This window comes from Myripristis murdjan, chromosome 14 (genome assembly GCF_902150065.1).
Source record: "Myripristis murdjan chromosome 14, fMyrMur1.1, whole genome shotgun sequence".
NCBI classification, from domain to species: Eukaryota; Metazoa; Chordata; class Actinopteri; order Holocentriformes; family Holocentridae; genus Myripristis; species Myripristis murdjan.
Window position 1 is genome coordinate 19,299,141 of NC_043993.1, and position 23,232 is coordinate 19,322,372.

General features: G+C 42.9%; 1 protein-coding gene across 3 annotated transcripts in view; it reads right to left on the minus strand.

Annotated features, from left to right (window-relative positions):
- Positions 1–23,232, minus strand: part of LOC115371335 (vacuole membrane protein 1-like) — a 72,833-nt gene that overhangs the window by 44,698 nt on the left and 4,903 nt on the right. For 2 of the 3 annotated variants that reach the window (XM_030068641.1, XM_030068643.1), the window contains exons 2-5: positions 16,283–16,384; positions 15,671–15,809; positions 13,179–13,269; positions 11,454–11,564 (exon numbers count right to left, since the gene is read on the minus strand). In XM_030068641.1, the coding sequence (XP_029924501.1) occupies positions 11,454–11,564; positions 13,179–13,269; positions 15,671–15,809; positions 16,283–16,361 (420 nt within the window). In that variant the 5' untranslated portion in view covers positions 16,362–16,384. Of the gene's footprint in view, positions 1–11,453; positions 11,565–13,178; positions 13,270–15,670; positions 15,810–16,282; positions 16,385–18,337; positions 18,508–23,232 lie in introns of those variants that run through there. The other variant, XM_030068642.1, reaches the window with a different exon arrangement.

The window sequence follows — 23,232 nt, forward strand, 5'->3', positions numbered from 1 at the left end:
CTGTAAGGAGTGGTAAGGATCATCAATAGTGTAATGGGCATGGCGTGATGATGAGGGCTCATGAAATACAGAGCTAAAATAACCAAAATGTCACTGTCGGCATGTAAGATTTAAATCAATACATCACTGTAACATGAAAGTTCAGTAATTTTCCTCTCATCCCCATGTCAGTCAAAACTCATCTGAAGTTCGTAGGAGTGCCAGCGAGTTAGCCTTTGTAGTCCTATCTCAGCTTTTTACCAGACTAAAGTTAACAGTGTATCATCTTTTTCATCTTTTTAAATGTCCACACATTTCTCCAAGCTCTTTATGCAAAATAATTCAAGTTCGTTGCCGCTGAACAATTACGCTGTGAGTCCAAAAGTTCATTTACTTTAATTTATTAACTTAATTTTGCTCACTGATGCTTTATGAAAACGCAGATTATATGCTCAAACAGTGGGGCTGTAGGACCCACAGTAGTAAGTAAGTAAATACATATTTTTAAATAGCTTTCACACTCAATGGTCACAAGGTGCTTCACACAACAATAGTGAGTAAAACATTATGAAATAAAAATGAAATTGTTATTAACACATAATAAGAATAAAGAAACAGAAATGCAAAAATAAATTAAATTCCAAAGAACATAAAAGCTAAACAAAGGCAAACCTGAACAGATCTTTTTAAAAGTGATGAGAGAGTCCACAGCACTAAATTTAAAAGCACAATCACTTTTAAATGGATGAATGGTGAAACTGTTTAGCTCCAAAACACTTTTTTTCACATTGTGCTGCACATTGTGTATGGGAAACAAATTGATGGACATTTTCAGATTTTTTTTTTCAGGTATGAAAAGATGGTGTTGTTAATTTCAATAGTGTGTGGAGGGGCTGAGATGAGCTGCAGGGACAAACTCGCTGTGCTCCGTGTGGCTCCATGTGCTTCAGAGGAGTTTCCACTGACATGATCAGTGAGTAGGTTATGAGTGAACTCAAGTATTCCTTTAATTTCTACACTAAACAAGACACAGGGAGTGTGGCATTGAGCACGGCAGTAAAGATGATGGCCCATATTAAAGAACACGTGCTGACTGTGAAAATGGCATGAAGGAGTTTCCTCTCTGTGCCACAGCAGAACAGCGTGTGAGTCAGTACGCCCACATAAGGAGGATGTGAAAACTGGTTGGCCAACAGTCGCCGCAGAGAGCTGTCACACTGACAAGAACTGGTCCACAATTAAGCACCATTGTTATAAGAAACAAGGACTGCTAAATTCTTGACAACATAAAAAAAAATACTATTCTTTGTATATGACCCTGTGTATAAGTGTGGTATTCTCATTTATATTAATTGGACGGACACACACATATGCAGTGTGTGCACAGTGTAGGCGGGATGATTTGCATTGCAATGTAGCGGTTAAATGTGCAAGAAAGGGGCCTTTTTACATTTTAAAATCATAGCATAACTGACGGCTCATACTTCATGTAGAAACAGATACTGTGTGGTTGCAGTGATGTAATTTGGTGAGGCACAACATGAAATCTGAAACAACGTGAACAGCGTCACGATTACATAAATGTGCCTGTGTCCATTCATGCACTCAAGATTGGACTACTTGCTGATTCTGTTTGGGTTTCTTCCTTCCTTAGAGAAGTTTCCGACAGTGCCATTTAACTACTGTTTTCAGGTGCGGGGTCGACATGAGAAGAGCGAGAAGCAAGAATGCTGAAGTACATCGACAACATAAATGGGCTTGTACAGAACGCCAGCATATCCAGCTACACAGAGAGCAAAGTCTCAGGTGGTGGTATATTTCCAACAGGGAACAGAGCATCCAGTGAGACAAAGCCGGCACACTCTAAGGAAATCTCTGGGAAATGTAGTCTCTCTTTAGGCTCTAAATAACTTAAAATCAAACCAAGCAGAATTATTGTGCGCTTTCACATGAGTGTCTCACACTAGACTTCATTTAAAATCTCCCAAGACCAAAATAAATAAATAAATAAATAAACAAAATAATAATAAAAAAAAAAAAATCAGCAAAAGGATTGCCATCATCCTTGATGCATTTGTTTAATTGCCAAACCCTGGTACACATGGTCCGTAATCTGCAAACCACCTCATGGCGAGGACTCCTCTTGTTAGTTTATGGTGGCAGAAGTAGTCACTTCTGAAGCCCCAAACCAGACCGCAATGGCTGACCATAAACTGACCAGTGCTGAGCGACCACGGCCACATGACGGTCCAGTCATTAACAGGTCCCTGTGGTTGTCATGGGTCATTTAAACACATTAGACATGGTCCGGCTAGCAGAACCTGTTAACCGCCTCTTACAGTGGGGCTTTGCTGCAGGACAAACATTAGAGGTTAGTTCGTTATGAAGAAGGTCTGGTCAGGATCTCGGCAGGAGGTAGGAAAACGATGGATTGAGGCCATGATGGAGCAGACACAAGGTGGGGGGAGTCAAAAGTGGGTGGTAACTCCCACACACACACATACACACACACACACACACTCTCAGACTGGAATATGCTGCAGGTTGGATGGGCGGCATGAGCAGAAACGTTTCCCTGAATAGCAGACAGAAACACTCACTCTGACCCCCCACTGACAGTGGGAAAGATGAGCTACTCACTCTTTACATACCCAAGTGGGAAATTATTTGAAACAGGCCTATACAATTTTTTAGTTTGTGTAATTATTTTTGATACAATCGTTTTCTTTTTTTTCCAAGTTCTTTTTGCTGGTGCACTGCACATATGCTATGGTAGAACTCAGTAAATTGTGTGTCAATATATTGCACTCATTTGTTAGGACTTCACTGAGTTGCATTAAATTGAAAGGGATTACTTAAAGATATATTTCACTGAGTGATACATTTATTTGAATCAAATGCTTCACGCTGTATTTACTAAAGCTGATTTACTGTTTACAACATGCTGCAATTCCACTAGTTAACAAGCTCCTTTTCTACTTTTATATGACTGGCACAATACCAGCTAAAGTGTGTATGTGGCAAATAGCAAGTTTATGATTAGTTAAACTAAAAATTGTCATTTGGTAAGAAATCAACCTGCTCAGTGATTCCATATAGTAATATAAAAATGGTGCAATATTGTAAATTGCTTTTAATACAATGCAGTGAAACTGCTGTAAAAATAATTAAAACTATCATAACAGAACAGCATCAAGATGAGTAGAGTTTCTTGGAACAATGCGCCACCGCTCTGTGAACATGTGGTCAGGGTGTGTATGAACAACAAATGAGTCAATTTTCAGCCTTCAAGTGAATTTAATTTTAGCCGATAAAGATGCTGCAGGCAAGCTGACAGGAGGCTAAAGTCACTGACACAAACGTGTCAAGAGCACAAGGAGGCTGACGCAGCCACAGATTCACAGACCCATAACAGGATGTGCGATACTGTGATGCTGAGCGGATGATTTATCAGTTTACCGATATCTGTTTTATTTTAATGTCAGATATTGACGTGCCCACATCTTTCCTCTCCAACATGAGAGAGGTTATTCTAAGCTCTTTTTGTTAGAAATATATGGAACACAGTATCTCTATTTTTACACTGCATTTGCAATATTGTTTTTGTTAATTTTGTTTATTGAATCGTTTTATTTAAAAAGAGATTTACTCCAGCAATAGTTTTCTTGCACAGGAGAGTAATTTTCAGCAAAAAATATCAACTATTGGCTGCTTAACTTAAAAAAAAATGTATTTGTGCTAAATTCTTATGGATAAATCTCATCACACAGTTAAATTTCAAAACACCTGCACACTGAACAAGCTTGGACAGGACACCCATCTCTTACATGATGCCCTGCCTGCACAGACTCCCTCTGTCCTCGCCCAGCGGCGCTGTCAGGCTGCTGTTGGTCTGGTTTGGTCTGGTCTGGCTTGGCTTGTTCTGGCAAGGTTGACTGGTGCCATTCCACACTGGCTACACACTAAGCTCACTTTGGTCGAGGATTTACTTCCTGTGGGCTGTGTGTGTGTGTGTGTGTGTGTGTGTGTGTGTGTGTGTGAGTGTGAGTGAGAGAGAGAGTGAATCTTTGTGAACGGTTATTGTGCTTGGTATTAAGAGGACTCCTGGGGCCTCCAAGACACAGACAGACAGACGCATGCCTCGGATGGCTGAGGTGTGACAGTCAAGATTGAGAAGCTATTAGGAACGCCGCACACGCAAACACACACAAATACATTCCCATTTACAAATCTCTCTGGCATTTATCTCCATAGAGCCAAGCACGGATGAGTAATTCTCAAGACGTTTGGGCAGATCCATGTCTCCAACCTTACGAGGAAGAGAATAAATTTACTTTTTTTTTTTTTTTTTTTAAATAAATCATGGATGAATACAATTGTGCCATTTGCTTGTTTGCCAAAGGAAGTAAATTCCCTTTGTGGTACGCTGAATTTAAGGACAATGCTGGACAATTCCCCTCACAAGCAGCTGCGGCCCACAGTCACTGAGGCCTACCAGCAGTGTGTAAAATTCCCAAACCACGTATCTTTATGGTATGTAAGTAATACTGCCTGTTCAGTGGGGAGAGGATCAAACACTGGCGATAAAGCTCTGACACACTATCTAGATGTAGTTAAAAATGAATGGCTTCAAATTGAATTTAAGAGGTGCTGAAGCTAAAGCGAGGGATCCATTACCAGCAGCCAGTGGTGAGTCAAGAGTAGCTTTTCAGCTTTTCAAAGAGCTACTGAACTTGATACCAATGTGTCACTCGTGTTCCCGGTGACGTGCAAGGCATCGATTCTCGCTCCGGTCAATGCAGGGGACGCTTAAGTCACCTTTGACACAGAAACGTGTCAGGTGAAATTGCCGGGAGTTCAAAAACCAGCGGTGTTCTGGTGTGTTTATGAAAGTCCACATCCTTCAGAGTTCATTTCTGAAGAGCGGCACCAGAGCCGTATCAGCTCCACGAGTTGACAAACCGCGCTCCAATCAACACTTGTCAATTTCAACGAACAGTCACTGTAAAATCAACATTTGTCATCGCCGGAAAGTTTGCTCTGTGTGTGTGTCAGTGTAATCCACACAACACACACACACACACACACACACACACACACACACACACACACACACAGAAATACTAGGTCATACAGTACGGGCCGGACTGTGTGAGTCACAGCTCGAACAAAGAGGCCAGGTTTCTGTCTCTGTGAACGTGAAGAGGATCCATTGTTTCTGAGACTGGAGAGAGACTTGTAGCTGCCATAGCCACACAATGGACAGATGAGCAGGGGGGCAGCATCCTGCCACACACACACACACACACACACACACACACACACACACACACACAAACTGTGACCGAGTTTCCCTCGCTCTACAGTATGTGCACACCCACATTCTCCTCAGGGTATGAATGAGTGGGTGGACTGCAGTTTACAATGCAACGACATCTGTGCAAGTGAACTTTATGGGCTTAAACAGCAGTGTGTGTGTGTGTGTGTGTGTGACAGTAACAATAACCAAGCACTGAGGGGACAATCTTGTGTGTGGAAGCCACACTCTCAGACCTGCTCAGCGCTCACAGCGATAGTTGGCGCTAATTAAAGCTGCACTGCTGGTAATTGCCAACAGCCAAAACTTTAATTTTAGGGGGTTTGCTGGGGAAAATCTGTATATTCTACACAAACCTCTTCTGCAACCTGTAATTTTGCGATCCTAAAAGAAACCGAGTATAGAAAACTACAGAATGTTTCTTTATTTAGATGAGCCACAGGTTTATTTTTTGAAAGACAAGGGGCTGTAAATCATGACTCATAAACAAGCTACAAACATATCTTGATTTTTTTTCTAATCCTGCATGAACAGACAATGTTTTTCCCCAAGTGGCTCCTGGGCATTTATGATCCCACAATGATATAACATGTACACTTCCCTCTTATAAAACAGCTGAAAGCTGATGGAGAGAGAGAGGAAAGGAGAGACTACCCTGGTTGCTATTATGTAAACAGCAAAGCGCACGGCTTCAATTATAATGACTTTAATTCTTTGTTGCTGTTGATTTGACGTTGAGCACAACAATTTTCAAGCTGCCCATAATGACTTAATGGCAACAGCCATTACTGAAAGTAATTTAATGGTGGATGACTCAGATGAGCTATCTTCTAAAATATTTACAGCATTCCCCGGCTTTCAAGAGTCACACTCATCGTTGCTAACCCCTTCTCGGTTAAAAGGGGATTTATGGAGAGCGGTGACACTAGTTGTCACTAGAAAAAAAAAATGCTTAAAAACCTGAGTGGAGATTAAAGCTATTGCAACTCATTAATGTGATCTTCACAACTGTTACGGCTGATGTATCCGCAGGTGCAGGGTTCTGTGGTTCTCTCTGTGTGTGTGTGTGTGTGTGTGTGTGTGGTGATCCCAGCCTCTTTTGAAATAAGATGTCACAGTATTCCAGTGTGATTTTATTGCTTTCAGGGTCAGTGTTGTAGCAGCCACCCACTACCTCCTCCCTCAGAGCAGCAGGATAAAATGCTAGATAAAATGCTGGATAAACTTTTGATCATGTGCCAGGAAGTGTGCTTTCCCTCTCTCTCCTTCTCTCTATGCCTGAGTTGCAGGGTTTTATCTTTCTCGACCAGCCAGTCCCATCCGGGTTACGGAGATCTCCCGCAGCCTCACAGACAGGAGGCATCATGTCAGAGAGCAGAACAGCTGCTACTTCGGTCCTGGGCTCATCGACTGGGATCCTCGGCATGTTACTGGCTCTCCACCTTCCTCTACTGGTGGCTTTGCAGCACTGCCCCAACACCATATGAGCTGCATTACTTCCAACCACAGTGAATGTATGCTGTTTATGGAACATGCCACAATTTGTTTCCCCCAAAACAGGCTATGGCTCTGAATCACAATTACATCATGTCACCTCAAACAACTTAAATAAAACTATGGTTAGACCGATATATTGGCATTGATATCAGCTGATATCAGTTTTAAAAAGCAATATCGGCATCAATCCATCAATATTTGGCTAGTTGTGAAACACGCAATTGTATGACCTTTTCTTTTCTAGGAGTGTGCCAGTTAATACAACGGTGAAAGTAGCAACAAAACACAAAAAAAATTAAGATTATTTGAAAGGGATAGTAAACCCACTCACAAATGCATATTTTCTTATTTAGAATTATTCTTAAGTTGTATCTTCATCATCAAGTTAGATTCAAGAGTTCCTAAAAGTCAGTAACTTTTGGGGCAGCATTTTCAATGAGGAAGACATTTCAAAGTTGTTGTTGTTTTTTTTTCTGTTACTTTAAAAGGCACTCCATACTAGGTTACCTTCTAAGGCAACTTTTCAGCTCATCTGCCTGTCAGTGTCCAATATCCAGAGAACCAATCACAACCTCTGCGTCTTTGTGCTTTGTGTGTGTCTGTGTATATCTATAGTATATATCTATACATATATATGTGTGTGTGGGTGTGTGTGTGTGTGTGTGTATTTAGTTAATTCAATATTTGGTTAATTCAAATTAGTCACTCCTCAATGAAGTAGAATTGCTGTGACTAAGTCCTTGACTGACACCATCGCTGGTAAAGATCCATATTAGACTGAAGTATTTTGCCAGCCCTTGCCTCTTCGAATAAAATGTTAGATGGTAAGATAATCCTGGGTAAAATGGATTTATATCCAGGAGGAGCAAACAACTACTAACAAGCTAGCTACGGTTTGCTGAGCCTGGTGCAGGATAACGGGTGTACCTGAGGAGTCAGTGAAACAGGGTGGGGAGAATAAAACCTGAGGTGTGGCTCTAATTGGTTAGCTCCACTCTTACACGTGCAAGTGACTTTTTAGCCCCGCGGATATGATTGTTTGACTCAGAAGTAAACAGTATCAATCACAATATCAAATATATTTTAATGAAAATGATATGTGTGTCTGAAAACCTGACCTGTCTTTGCACCTGCATTTCTATTACAGTTCTTACAAAAACGCATATCAAGATCAGTCGTTATGGATGGGAGGATGTTTGATATCAGTATTGGCCTTAAAAAAAAAAAAAAAAAAAAAAAAAAAAAAACATATTGTTCCATCACTAAATAAAACCTTGGGCCTATGCAACTTGTTAATTTCTATTCCTTCAAGTCAGAGCTGCACCGCGAGAGGAAAGTGTTACTGCAAGGAAATGAAAGACTTAGCCTCAGTCAAAGATTTAAATACTTGGAAGGAGAAAGCCAAAGCAGAGACACATGATGACACTTGGGGAAGGTCAAAGGAAATCATGTGACAATGCAGAATCACATGGGGCCATGTGAGTGCAGCATTTTGTCAGTGGAATATTAGCCTTTAAAATGGGTAGCCCTGCTATTATTCATGCCTTTTCACATCCAACACAGAGCACTGACACTATTGACTGCTTGGCCCACAATGCCAAGTTATTACTATCACCTTATTGTATTACTGTTAAGTTAATTAATCCTAATGTTTTTTTCTTGATTTGTCTTTTGGTTTTATTAATTTGTCTTTTGAATGGTATCACTGTTAATTGTGAAGCATTTTGTAACTGCTGTATAAACAAAGATTATTATTTCCATTAATATTATTGTATTGCATCAATTTTCATCCAAACCCCTGAGCAAGAACCAAGAGTGCCTGATTCACACCCAAAGACCACTGGCACCCTCTGCTGACTGTTAGCGTTGACAGCCTTGGCCAAGCGAGGCACATTTTATTGATAATTGAGAAATCAAGTTAGAAATTGTTTTTAAAAACTGCAAAAGGTATGCACATGCATAGATAGTGATGTTTTTCACCAGGTTAGCGCATACAAATGGAATCGAATACCAGGAATCTGTATGAAACAGAAGATGTAACCACTTCTCCCCTAAGGTTTCTCTGGTCGTGTACTTGTGTGCCACTTGCAGAGTAACTGCAGTCGTCGGTAGCAGTTTGATTGTCTTATTCAAATGGTGATGCAAGTGCCGGGCAGCAAAGCCCAGCAGCCCTTCATGTGAAGGCTACTCCACATCAAGCTCATTAAACAATTACAGCCCAATTTACATTTCAACTTTTCCTATAAGTTCAGAAATGTGGAGGTAACATAAGTATCTATTTTGCTTTATGGTGGAAATATGAATTAATGCATGAATGGATGTATTTTGCCTACTCTAATGAGTTGATTGATTGTGCTGGTTTTCTCCAATGGGAGGGGCCACGAGTATTTAACACTGTGGCAGTCAGTCAGTGAAGGTCAGGGTGATGTGTAAATCCTCCATTTCAAACACATGCTTGCCAATTTGCCATGTACATATTTCTGTAAATATTTCTTTTGGATTTGGTGAGGAGTAAATCACAATAAATGCAATTGCTTCACTCTATGGACTTTTCCCTGATGTGTTTTTGCCAGTGAAGAAGTATTTTTTTCAGCAAGTCTACAGGCAACCTACCCTCACCCTTGGGTTGGGTGTGACAAACTGTTTTGGACTTGCTGTTGAAAATCACTGACCCTGCCCTTGTTTCTTCAAAACAGGATAACATGTTTGTTGATCCTCTCTAGCATTAATTTGTGCATAAGCTCTGCTCTGTTTTTCCATTACATAGAAAAACACAACAGCGATCCACTGTCTTTTGGTCTCATATAATTCAGGCTAACAGCTGAAGACAGAGAAACTGTACATCAGAGTGTTCCTTCCATAAAAAATGTTTTCACTGGTAAATCAGGATAATATTAGCCTTTAATTAAAAACTGGATATGAGCCAGTCAGTGTCATCCACCTCAAATATGACAGAGGTTAACAACACACCAATGTATTGGCAGACTGTCAGTATCAGCTGACATTAGCTTTGAAAAACAATATCAATATCAATCAAAAACGTATTTTTACTGCCAACGTCTGCTCAATTGTCAAATTTGGAATTTTTGTGACATTTACTTCTCTGAGTGTCTCATTAACACAACTGTCAAATCAGCAGTAGAACAAAATTAACATGTGATATTGTTTCGTGTACAATACACTATCACCTTAAGCCAGGCCTGTCAGAGAAGCTGAACCGGTTTTCAACCTGCATTTATATTACAATTTAAAAAAGAAGGCATATTGGTACCGGCTGTTGTAAGTGGGAAGATATTGGATATCATTATCAGCCTCAACAAACCATAGTGTTAAGTTTATTTACTTTATTATTGTCACTTTTATCATCATCATCATCATCATTAGTAGTAGTAGTAGTAGTAGTAGCAGTAGTGTTACATTTATCATTATCATTATTATTAGACAAGGCAGCTTTATTTATACAGCACATTTCATCCACAGAGGAAATTAAAAGTCACATTGTTGTAATCCAAAAGTTGTTTCAGAGACAAATGAACAAAAATACTAGATAAAATACAGAATATTTGTAATTATTGGGCATGAAAATCCAAAACCATCTGCATCAGTATTGGCCTTCCAAAGCCCGTATCAGTCGGACCCAATATAGACCAGAACAGCAGCAGCGCCAGGCTCAGTCCCCACGCTTCATGAACCCAATGACACTACGACCTGCAGTAGCCATCGCGCTCACTAGATGGTGACATCCCACTTTAAAAACCTCTACAAAAAGTAAGTTGGGCCACAACACGGGGAGGAGAAAAAAACACAGATTTCTCAGATTACACTTGGGAGAGCCAGAGTTTGGCTTTCCAAAACACCAGAATGGAGGACACGCACTTCGCAGTTTCTAGTTCAGCTCCGCTGGGCGAGGGGACACGAGTGCGACTGCGAACTCCCTTGATGACAGACGGATCGGAGCGACAGGGAAAAGCAGATGTTTTGGGACCCCGGTTGGCAGTGCACCCCCTCTCCTCCCCAACACAACACCACACACGCACATCCAGTAGTCTACTGCGCAGCAACACTCAGAGCGAGAGAGGAGGGGAGCAAAACAGAACGAGAGAGGAGGAGGAGGGAGGGGAAGTAAGACGGAGCGGAGGAAGGTAAAAGGAGAAAAAGCAGGAGAGGGAGCAAAAGAGAAAGTGAGAATGTGCGACACGGTGGGGAGTGAGGAGTGCGAGGAGAAACGAAAAAGAAAGTGCAGGGAGGACACAGAGGGAGCGTGTTTTTATCCTCATGTGCACTCAGTCAGAGGGGTCAGTGAGTGCGCTTGTTCCTGGACTGCCTGTCAAAACACTGCGGCTACCACAGCACCGCTTCAACACCGCCCCGCTCTGACGTGCGTGCGCCCAAACCCATACAAACGCACCCGCGCACACGCACACAAACGCGCGAGAGGAGCCTCCATAAGCTTTTAATAACGCTCTTATTTCGCCTTTCGGCAAGCCAGCAACGGCGTCAGCACTTCCCTTTGAGACCTGCGTCAGTGCACCAGCAATTATTATACAGCTCTGGCGCAAACATGCACGGGCAAGTAAATATAAACTACCCATGTGGGGAGGAGAGGGAGGAGAGGGAGGCAAGTTTTGCAAAAGGAGAGAGGAGTCTCAGAAATTCTTACCAGGTAGAGGAGGAAGGTGTGCAGGCCGGTGCCCAGCCCGACCGAGGACAGCACGCCCAAGCCGACCCAGTAGGCGCACCACAGCACCTTCTTCTCCATGTAGCGCACATACTGTGGGGGCCAGAGAGAGGGACGGTCAACCACATGGCAGAGACACATGCACCGAGAAGGAGGAAAACAATCAGAGAGAGAGAGAGAGAGAGAGAGAGAGAGAGAGAGAGAGGTGGGAGTGGAGGGGGTGGGAGCAGAGAGAAACAGACAGAGAGAGAGAGATAGGGCCAGAGTGAGAGAAGGTATCAGAATGAAAGTTTGCAAAACAGAGACGACTTTAAAGGGTGGGAGAGGGCAAGTGAGTGGTAGAGAGAAGGAGAGAGAGAGAGAGAGAGAGAGAGAGAGAGAGCGTGTTGTTTAGCAGTTAAGGAGGACGGAGCTGTAGGGTAGGAGTGTTCAGTGCACTGACAGAAGAACAGCATCATTATTCTTTTTGGTGGCAGCCAGCTCTTACACAACTAGCAAAGTAAGGCAAGCCAAAAATTTGCTCTCACCCTCTCTCTCTCTCTCTCTCTCTCTCTCTCTCCTTCTATTCCCCCGTGTCCTCCACCACTTATCACTCCATCCCTTCACACCTCCTTCCTCAAGCCAGGGCAGGTTGTTTTAAAAAGAGGAAGCATGGATTGTGCAGATTACGAGAAGAAGGAGGGAGGTGTTGGAGGGTGGAGGTGGGTGCTGTGGGGGTGGGGATGTTCCTGACAGAGGACTCCATTTCCCAGGGAACCCAGCAAAACAGAGAAAGAGCACGTACTGTGTGTCTCACCGCTGGTAGGGTGCCGGGAAGTGCAATGCCAGCCGTGGCCGATTGTTTTGCGTGGTTGGTGTGAAGGGATTACGCAACACCTCGGGGTTCGCTGTTTAGCGTTACCAACAAAGCACTGTTTATGACAGGAGGTTTCAAATGACAGGAAAAATACAAAAAAGGAATTAAAAAAAAAAAAAAAAAACACAGGGAGGTGTTCTAGCAAAGACTACAGACTGGTGTGCTGAGGTACAGCCTCAGTTATCTGTGGACAATAAGCGGGGCAGGTAAAATCCATGCAGACAATCAAGCTCTGTGAGAATAAGGTAATAATTAACCCAGCCTGTCGAGCGCACGTACGCAGCACATACAAGCTTGCACTTGTTACTGATGACATTTATGCAAGGCTCCTCTTAAGGCCTTTATTGCACATCCTAATCTTAAAATCCATGTCCTCTGCTTACCTGCGCGATAGACAGCTGCACTGCCAGCTGCACTGAATCAACAGCGCTGTATCAACAGGGCTTGAGTGTGTCCATTATATCAGTGAATTAAAAGGTGGATAAACTATGATCCACAATCGGAGATCATCATGACGCCAAAATTTACAAAAAAAAAAAAAAAAATCAATTAAAGTAGCCTATGCCCTTTCAGAGACCCCAGTGCCATATAACCTACACACACCATTTTCAATTATGTTCACTATAATTAGCTCTCATAAAAATTAATGAGTATAAATTAATTGGTAAACACTTTTCCACCGCTAAAAAATCAGGTAAAATGGACTAGGTTTCATCCTATCCTATACGTGACTGTATTATATTATCACATAAAAGTTACAAATACAACAACATAACAAATACAACATAAAAGAATACCATATATGTATTTTTTTACACTATTATAAAAATGTACAATACGTATTTGTTCACCTTCTGGTGTGTTCCTTCAATGCGGTAGGCAATGGAAAGGAGGATGAACAGGACCAGTAGGCCAAATGCTGTCTGTCTTTGCTGCCAGAGCCTGAGTCAAGGAGAGGAGGAAGAGGAGGGTGGAAAATGATGAGAATACAGGACAAGGCAGGGAGAAGGATTGAGTGAGCAAGAAGGGGCAAAAGGGGCAGGGCGGAGAGAGGGCAGTAAAATTGTGAACTAGAGGACAGAAGAAAAAAAAAGATGAGCAAGTATTCAAAGTACGAGTGAGGAAGTATTACAAGGAGGACTGGAGTGTGTTTAGCTTGGCGTTTGAAGCACGGCTTTAACAACCTCAAGCTGTCCAACTCTGACTCACACACCTCTCACTGCTCTGAATAAGGAGCTAATTAATTCATTATGTTGAATCACAATCAAATGCTGAAATGCATCCAAGTCCTGCATCCATCTCAGTACTTTGACAGTTCTCGCTGTGTCCTGCCGCAGTGTTTTTTTTTTTTAAGTGTGAATGTACTTGACTGTCTCTCAGAGATGTGAAAAGCAGAACTTGCTCTACTTCCCCCAATTTTGTTTTTGTCATAATGTAAAGCTCTACTGAGAGTCACCAACAAAAGAAAGAACATGGGCAGTGATGAGTAAGACTCACTGAGGACTCTTTATTTGGGGAGTAAAAAGAAAACATTTTCTGGTTGTTAGGAAATCTAAATTATTCAGAGGGAAAACATTTCATGCAAACATGGTGCATGTCCACAAAAATCAATCCCCTGATCACTGCCAATGGAGACACTGTTTCCTGTGCATCTTTGTGGTATCACAGAGAGGAAAACTGCTCCTCAGGTTTCTCACTTTGGGAATGCCTTGCCTGTACTCACAGTGCCATAAGACTGAAAAAAAATAATCCACTTATTTATAATCATATGTAAATCACCAGCACAATTGACATCTGAACACATAAAGATTCAGGCCACTGAAGAATGATGCATAATGTACAAAGAGTATTCAGACTGGTACATTTGGTCTCTATTCCCCAAATACATAAAATAAAAAAATGACAATGACTATGGTGTTAAAATGCAGGCTGTGTTTTTATCTGAGGCTAATCATAGTGGATGAACTTTTGCAGGGCTACAGCTCTTTATGCTCCCACTTTAATTCACTGTCACTTTTATTCAGCTTCCATCATATATAAAAGTATGGGGCCATAACATTGAGCAGCATACTCAAAGCTCACTGTGCATAAGCTATTAATTATAAACCACTTCTATCAACACACAGGATAAACTTCTCTGTGCATCACAGCAGACTAAGCTGTGGTGTATTAGCATGTCTCTGCCTGTAGTAGTAAAGACACCATGTGCTTTGAGGGTGGGTGAACAGCAGCTTCTCTCAGCCTGAACACTGCTCGTGGTGCTTGTGGCTCACCACATCCTCTTGTAGTTTAGAAAATAAACATGTTGTCCTTACTAAGCTAACCACGAAGGCCTCCCTGAGTGTACACCCTGACCTTCTTTTACACTGTCAGCGTCAACAAGGATTATTAGGTGAGTAAAATGTGTGCTGTGCAGGAGAATGCTGACGTGTTGCGAGGCCGATGCTGTTGATTCGCTGTGATGTTGGGAGAGGAAACGTCGAGGGATGTCGTCATTCAGCGAGGAATAACTAGGTTAAGCGCACTAAAAAACAGGGTGCCATGGCTGTGCATCAACTTGTCAGCTCAAGCAGACTTTTGAAGACAGTAGCAAAAAGTGATTAACAAATTCGTATAAATTTCTTTAGAGGTTTCCTGATGCCTCAGACTTGAGACTAAACTATGAAGGAAGACACCACTGGGATGATAAGCAGTGTGACTATCAAGGTCACCTGCTGTCTGAGTGTGTGACTGTGTCAGAGTGAGAGTTTTTTTTTTTTTTTGACTATGAAGCCAGTCCTTCTGTTTGACAGTGCTCTGCAGAACACCTTTTAGTCTGTGCATTTAAACTACACTCCCAGGCAAACACCACACATCTGCTCTGGTGCAATTTGGGCATCATTAAACAACTTAAAGGGACTGTTCAGACTGAAATAGTCATCTACTCACTCTACATTGTCAGTCAAAACTCCATTTAACTTGGCAGGAATACCAAGCACACAGTGAGTTAGCTAAATGCTTCCATCACAGCCTTCTCACAAACTACTGATATTATCAGAGTCAAAAAAACAAGAATAAAAATGTCCATCCAGTTTCTCCAAACAACACACTTCATGCCTTTTGTAGCACAATAATTGCACCATGGGTTCAAAAGTCCAATATTAAACTCATTTTTTCATACAAACCTCAGTGGCGTTTGGACTGCTATGGGGCTCAGTACTTACAGGCAGAACTTTCCTTTAAAGTCTAAAATTACTTTTTCTTTAATATGGTATGCCATTCAAATGGACATATTATTACAAGGGAGGAAACTGAAATTCACAGGGCAGTGTTTGAAGGTTTTTTTCAGGACAGCACATCTCACCTGCAAATCCACTCTTTGATGGTGATGAGTAGCTCCAGAAAAAAATAGTGCAGTGTGAGCAGAGGCTTCCTCCACAACACCAGGTTCTGACGCTCCTCCCTGTCCCTCTGCTTCCTCTCATCCACAGACAGCACTGACTCTGACAGCACAGAATGGAGATTAACATGCACATGCAGCCTGACACACACAGACCTAAACATTTCCGTTTCTGAATTTTTTTTTTCTTTCTTTTTTTTTGGCATTTCTGCTTTATTTGATAGTGACAGTAGAGAGACGGGAAAAGCAGGGGAGAGAGAGGGGATGACATGCATCAAAGCGCTCGGTTCAGAATCGAGGTAGGTCCACTGAGCCTTGATACATGGCACACGCTCTACCAGGTGAGCCAAACGTGAACATTTTCAAATAAATATCAGCAAATTATCATACCTACATCCTTTTGAAATATGTTGCAGTATCACATGGAACAACATGTTTTTCAAGTAGTATTTTTTGGCTTGGACTGAGGTGCATCTGTCCAGTGTTGCTCTCTTGTTTTGACTCTAGTCTATAAAAGAACATCGCATTCTTATGTCTTCTGTTGAAAGTTATGTTTTGTTTTTGTTTTTTTTTTACCTATTGGCTGTCCATTGTGTTGTTCCTTGGCCCCTGGACGCCTCTGATGTAGGTCGCCTTCTGCCCCACTTTCTGCCATCTCATTCACTTAAGGAGGGAGGCCTGCCGAGAGAAGAGACAGGCCTTAAACGCAGTGATACGTTTTCCACACACTCCACTCACCAACAAACAAACTGACACCAGCCAGACCAAAACAACACATATAAACTCGTAAAGCTCACCCACCCATTCTCCACACATTTCACACTCAAGCCTAAATATGTGCACATATGCACACAGAGTAGCGGGTGTGGTAGAATGTGTCTTAGTGCTGTGTCCTGCAGATTACTGGTAACTCAATCAGGGCGGTGCATGATCTGATGATGCCTGCCTCTACACTGTGCCTGCCACTGCCCTGTCAGCCTGCTTAGTACTTAAATTAGCCTCAATGTCAGCATTAAGAACACAGGCAAGTCTGTACATTCGGGTTAAGGTTCACCCTCCTTTGTCGGGGAAGGTGCACAAATCGTTGTTTGTTTTTCATTTTTACAGAGCAAGACTGTAGCATATTGTCCCCTACATTTAATTTTTGTTATTATTTTATCCTATTATTAAACAGGATGCAACTCTAGGAAGTTGGTGTGAGAGATTCATTCACACACGCACACACACACACACACACGTACATGCATGTGCACATAATGTCTCACTACAGAGCTTTGGGTCTCTCAGGAATCTGTCAGTGAGCAGTGAGATGGGGACTCTGACACGGAGGTATGCGGCTCACCATCTGGCGGAATTGTCGGTGTCTCACACATACACGCAAACACACAATGTACACACACGCTCAGAGCTTAATCCCTCTATCCTGTGCCCTCGCTCTAGGCCTCTGGCTCCAGTTTCCATACATCCGCGCAGGCCGGGCTTGTCAGGCTACAAACACTGTACAGCACTGATTTTACAACAGCCCATGATGGCTCTTTAGAACATTCTGGAATTTACTAGAAATATTCTGAGGACTGGCACCGTGCCTCCTCCTTTGTGAGAAATGATAGCCACTTGAAAGGCCAAGTGAAGCCTCAAATTGCTGCTGCAATAAAAGTGACTTTTCTAATACGTGTTTCTTTCTGTTGAAGTGTGACAGGCATCTGAAAAAAACTCAAGACCACTGGGGTAGATACACTCAGGTGTCAAGTGTTGTCCCTAAGGACGCTCTGATGCACACATGCCTCACACACACACACACACACACACACACACACACACACAGAAATTACGAGCAATGAACAATGAGGATATGTGTGCTGAGCAGACTGTCATGTCAGAGAAAAATAAAGCTGTACTCAGACAATAAAACTGCAAAACATTTGCCAAGCTCCCCCAGGCTTTCTCAGAGAATACCAAACAGAAAAGCTTTTCATCACAAAAGTTTCACCTTGATGTGCGCATGCGCAAAAAAAAAGAAAGCACTCTGCCCCTGCTTCACGCACAGTGGCATTTAATACACCCTATTATTTCTCGTTTTGCACTGAGGAGAACAAAGCATTGTCCAACAAAAGGGCTCGGCAAAGTGCGTCAGTGGGTAATATCCTGCATGCCTTACAACTGAATGATGGCAACTAGAGCCAAACAGGGAATTTGGTGCAAAGCAGGCATCACAGGAGCAACTATCCAAGTGTGTGCTTTACACTGAGCTGCCCCTCATTTAACTTTAATGCGTTACACACAATCATTATCTACTAAATGTCATAACAGCAATATGGCTCTTGGTAGACACAGTAGCTCACACCAGCACTGCAGGACACGATTGCGCAATCGCTTCCTCCAAAACAACAGAGTATACCACAAGACCTGTTGAGTAACCACGCTCGTGCTGGGAGCAATAAGAAACTCAACACAAGGCAAATAAACTGTGGGATTAGAAATTTAATAAGTTACAATAAATGTTCCACTGTCAAGCAAACATCACAGAAGAGCAATGGACAGAGCCAAAAAATAAATAAATAAATAAATACAAAGTGAAAGATAAGGCTGACTATTTTTGCAATGCACTACATGCAGAGTAGGTAAACTCACCGTTCAGATGGTGTTTAATCCACAACAAGCTCTGTGCTAAGATAGAACTGTGGTGGAGCCCCAGTGGCAATGTAGGGCAAAAGTACACTACCCATAAAATGCATCACAACTTGAGTGCGGGGTATGGTGATGGAGGGGGCCAGCAAGGGATAGTGCACTGAGAGAGTATCGTCGGGGGAGGGGAGAGCAGACTGACAGAAAGACAGAGACAGAGAGAGACATTCAGTGAGAAAGGGAGAGAGAGGGGGAGATTTCATCAGTTGCCTGGCAGAACCTCCAGAGAACAAGTCTAATTGAGGCTCTATAAATAAGTGGATCATTTTCCTGGAGCGCACTTCTAACACTTCTCAGTCCTCAGTGGGTTTCACACAGAAAGTGAACGACGCGGGGGCAAAGAGAGCTCAGCTTGTTCCAAAAGCAAGAGAAACACCCCAGGACATCACGTTTTCAGGTCATAAACTGAGGCAGAGGACATCAACTATATTGCTATGTAGAGTTTCAGTGTCATGACGTTTATCTTCGGGGGGAAAAAAAACAGGCTTTAAAAGTGAGAAAAGTGTTTCAGAATGCATTCGGGCCATTTCTCTCTCATCGGGTCACTCCATTCCCACCAGTGGAAATTGTTTTGTGATTGGTTTAGAGCACATAATGAGGTGCCTGAGTAAAATTTAAGTGCCTGTAATGCTGTTTCCTGCAGTCCCTGCTAGGTGATCTTCAATCAGATGCCACCTTGTAGGACTATTCTGTACAGCCTGAAGACAACTCAGAGTGCCTGTGTCTCTTGAGATATTGAGATTCAGTGGGAGCAAGTTTCAAGATTACAACGACTTTGTTGTCATTACTCACGCCATCTTTGGCCATAAAGGACATTGTTACTAGAAACACTACTTTCAAGTACAAGACATGGGCACCATTCTGTGTTAACCACAACCACTGGCGGCTATACAGAAGTCAACGCCCTGATGTTAGATCAGTGCCTCTCTATAGGTCTTGACCTGTAATAGAAGACGGCTGAAAGGTCATTTAGTGCTTAATGAAGAAAACAAAATCAGCTACCAACCTACAGACTGATACAGGAGACAGTGATGGGTATTGAAGTTGCCATCTGTCATAAACTGCAGAACAGAGTGGTAAATTCATCATGGCCGTTTAAGGGAAGAAGCAGCAGTGTAGTGATAACAACAGAGGATATAATGTCACCTGCACTACAATTTTACTATGAACAAGGGCAAAACAAGATTTAATACTGGATTAGAGAGCCAAGTTTACGTTTAACTTTTAAATAAAGAAGACAAGAATTTTCCTATACAGGCATCAATACACATCCTCATTCATGCAGTGCAACTTTAGCTGATGAATAACCCTAAAAACAGACATTATCAATGGCCTATGCAGTTAATAAAGGTACAGCCATTTCTTGGTGCCATAAAGAGATTTATCATGCTCAGTATATGAATTATCTGATTACAACACCCAGCACACTCAGAAAAAAATACAACACCATACCTTTTGTCACTGGGACAAAAGCTTCTTTGTTCTGCCCCAGCAACAAAAGACATATGACTGTAGCCTACTTCCTTGAGAGAAAAACTATCTCAATATTATTATAATACCACTTTTGTAAGAAATCCTATTGCATTTTATAACCTCTGTAAAGGTGTATTTAAAATAAAGGGAAACAGCTATCCATAATTGAAATTCAAAACGCTGTACATACAAAATAACAAGAAAACTCTTCTGTCACATCTCAGCCAACTGACTTTGAGCAGCTGCCTCAGGTTGCAGCAGTATGTCAGGCCACAGTCAGCACACTATCAATAGTCTGTCTCTTGGCAGCTCACATCCATACTATATCAAGTCATATGAGGCCACACGACAAATGTATGCTATACTAAATTACAACAAGCCCACTTGTCAAACACGAGAGGAGGAAATGTAAGAGCTCTCACTCTGCTCCTCTCTCTGGATACTGCAAATGACAATATGACAGAGGAGTTGTGCCCAGTGGCCACTGGCCATGTAAGCCCTGATCACTGAAACAACAACAGCTAAGAAATACTGATGACATTTCTAAATTTACATCTCTGCTGTCTCAACAGTATAGACCCAATGTTTGTTAGCAAAGTAGCTATCTTATGTTTTCTTGTGGTCAGTGTTTATTATGTATTAAAATTCACACTGGTAGCTTCATTATACTAGGTTGCTGGCTAATTAGCTGCTTAACAAAACTAAAAACTAAGTTTGCTCTGGTTGAGATGACTCTCAACTTGTAGTACTTTGGAGAAGAATAAAGACAGATCTTTTTGCAGCATTTTTATCTCACTATGGGAAACACTCTCTGACCTGACCAATCATGGAAGCTCCAATAACATCAAATCTGTATCAACTACCTGAGCAGCTGGAGCAAGGTCCACCTCCCTGTGTAACCCATACTAGGGGGGTATCAGTTCGCCTAACCCACGGATCATTTCAAACTTCGGTTTTTGAATCACAGTTCTGTTCAAACCTTGGTTTTCAAAAACTACTTAAGGAAAGGTTTGAAAACTTCTAGAAAAAAATAACTTGGTTTTTAATGATCCCGTTGTCAGTGATATAATGTCTAACCATCTGTAGTTAATGCAGTGAACTCACTGCTTCAGTCCTCTTGTAGTTTAGCCTTCACGTCTTCATAAAGTTTAGGCAACACATTTTGGCTGAAATGTGGTCGACTGGGCATGTCATGCCACTGTTCCAGGACACTTAGCAAATGTCTGAATTAAGCATTATTATAATAATGTATGTAATAATGCGAGTATACAACTATTACCAACAAAGTAAAATGTATAATCAAAATGTATTCACATTGTGGGCATTTCGCTCTCAAAATATACAAGTTTTTTGCCGGTATTCTATCCATTTCAGAGGAAATGCAGGAGATCTGACGTTAACTAGTCCTTGTCAGCCAGCCACCTTGGGCTTATCATGTTTTGTAGACATCGTGATTTCCCCAAACTGAATAAATACCACATATAGCAACACAAAACTGCTTTACTCGCTCAATCATGTTGTAACTAGAATATCCGCTGGAAAAAATAATTTTTTCATGGACTGATAGTTATACTTCTGCCGACTTCTCGGTCATTTTAACAGGTGCTGTGACAGCGACTTGTTGCCATGGAAACCACACAGACTCGGGCAATAAGATGTAGGCGGAGTAATATTTTCAGTGATGAGGTTTTTAAGCGTTATTACACGAGAGGGTGTGCTTGACCGTCATTACTGTCACGAAGGTGATGCGGCCGTTTGATAATGTCCATCCTCACTGATATAAACAGTGAAGCCAAGGTGAACCGAGGTTCAGGAAGACGGAATGAGTTTCTAAACCGAATTCCTTTGGACCGAGGTTTTCCGGCTTGGTCAAAAACCGTTACACCCCTAACCCATACTGTTCTCAGGTAAAACTTTCTCACTTTTCCTCCTGTCTTGACCGGGTCTTTCTTGAAAAGGAGATTTTGTCATGGTTTTGTGTTGCTTGTGTTTTGTTTGGTTCTGTTTCATGTGTTTCTGTCATGGTTTTGTTTGTATCTGTTTCCTGAGTTTCTTTTGCCTAGTTCCTTTCAGTGATTTCACCTGTGTCTTGTTTGCTCCTCCTTGTGCCACACCTGTCCTGTGTCTGTTAATCATCCCTGATTGTTCTGATCCCTCCCAGTGTTTCCCTCAGCCTATCCTCTGTGTTCTCCTGTCTTGTGCTCCAGCCCCTTCCCCAGGTGTGTCTTGTTTGATGATTAGTTCTTGTCTATTTAAGTCCTGTTTGAGTTCTGTTCTTTGTCGGTTCATTGTACTGTTTTGTTTTTGTCCTGCTGTGTTCTGCCTGAGTTTCTTGTCTTCCCGGTCATTGATTAAATTTTGTTTTTCATTGAGCATTTTTCTGCCTGTGGCTCCTGCTTTTGGGTCCTCCACCTTCATCCACCGCCCAGTGACAGAATGAACCGACCAATACAGGACCCAGCGGAGCAATGTTTTTTCTTGGAGGGAGCTGGCCGCGCCGTGGGCCCTGCGGATCCGGTGCACCAGGCCCTGGCTGGACAAGGCGCCTTTCTGGACTCTCATCAGCAGAGGCTTGGAGAACTGGCTGACTGCAACCGGTCGCTGGCGGCTAAAATCGCCCAGATCTCAGAACAGGTCGCGGAGATCACCTCCTCCGTCTGGACAATGGTTTCATCCCGGGCTCCGGCTGCTCCTGCGAGTGCACTTCTCGAGTGTATCGGCAATTTGCAGGCTAGCCGCAACCCCGACACCAGCCCCAGCTTCCTGGCAGTCCCAGCTATCAGCCCCAGCAGCCCGGCGAGTCCTGCCACCAGTCCCAGCAGTCTGGTGAGCCCAGCCACCAGCCTCAGCAGCCTAGTAAGTCCAGCCACCAGTCTCAGCAGCCCAGTAAGTCTAGCCACCAGCCTCAGCAGCCTAGCAAGCCCAGCTACCAACTCCAGCAGTCTAGCAAGCCCAGTTCCCCGTTTTCAACTGGCTGGCCCGGTCCCAGTCCCTGTCCCAGTTCCCCGAGTTCGACTGGCTGACCCGGTCCCAGTCCCTGTCCCAGTTCCCCGAGTTCAACTGGCTAACCCGGTCCCAGTCCCAGTCCCAGTTCCCCGAGTTCGACTGGCTGACCCGGTCCCAGTTCCTGTCCCAGTTCCCCGAGTTCGACTGGCTGACCCGGTCCCAGTCCCTGTCCCAGTTCCCAGAGTCCAACTGGCTGCTCCTGTCCCAATTCCCCGAGCTGGACCAGCTGCCCCGGCACCAGTCCCTGTTCCCGTACCAGTTCCCCGTGCCCGACTGGCTGTCTCGGTCCCTGCCCCGGCACCAGTCCCTGTTCCCGTACCAGTTCCCCGTGCCCGACTGGCTGTCTCGGTCCCTGCCCCAGT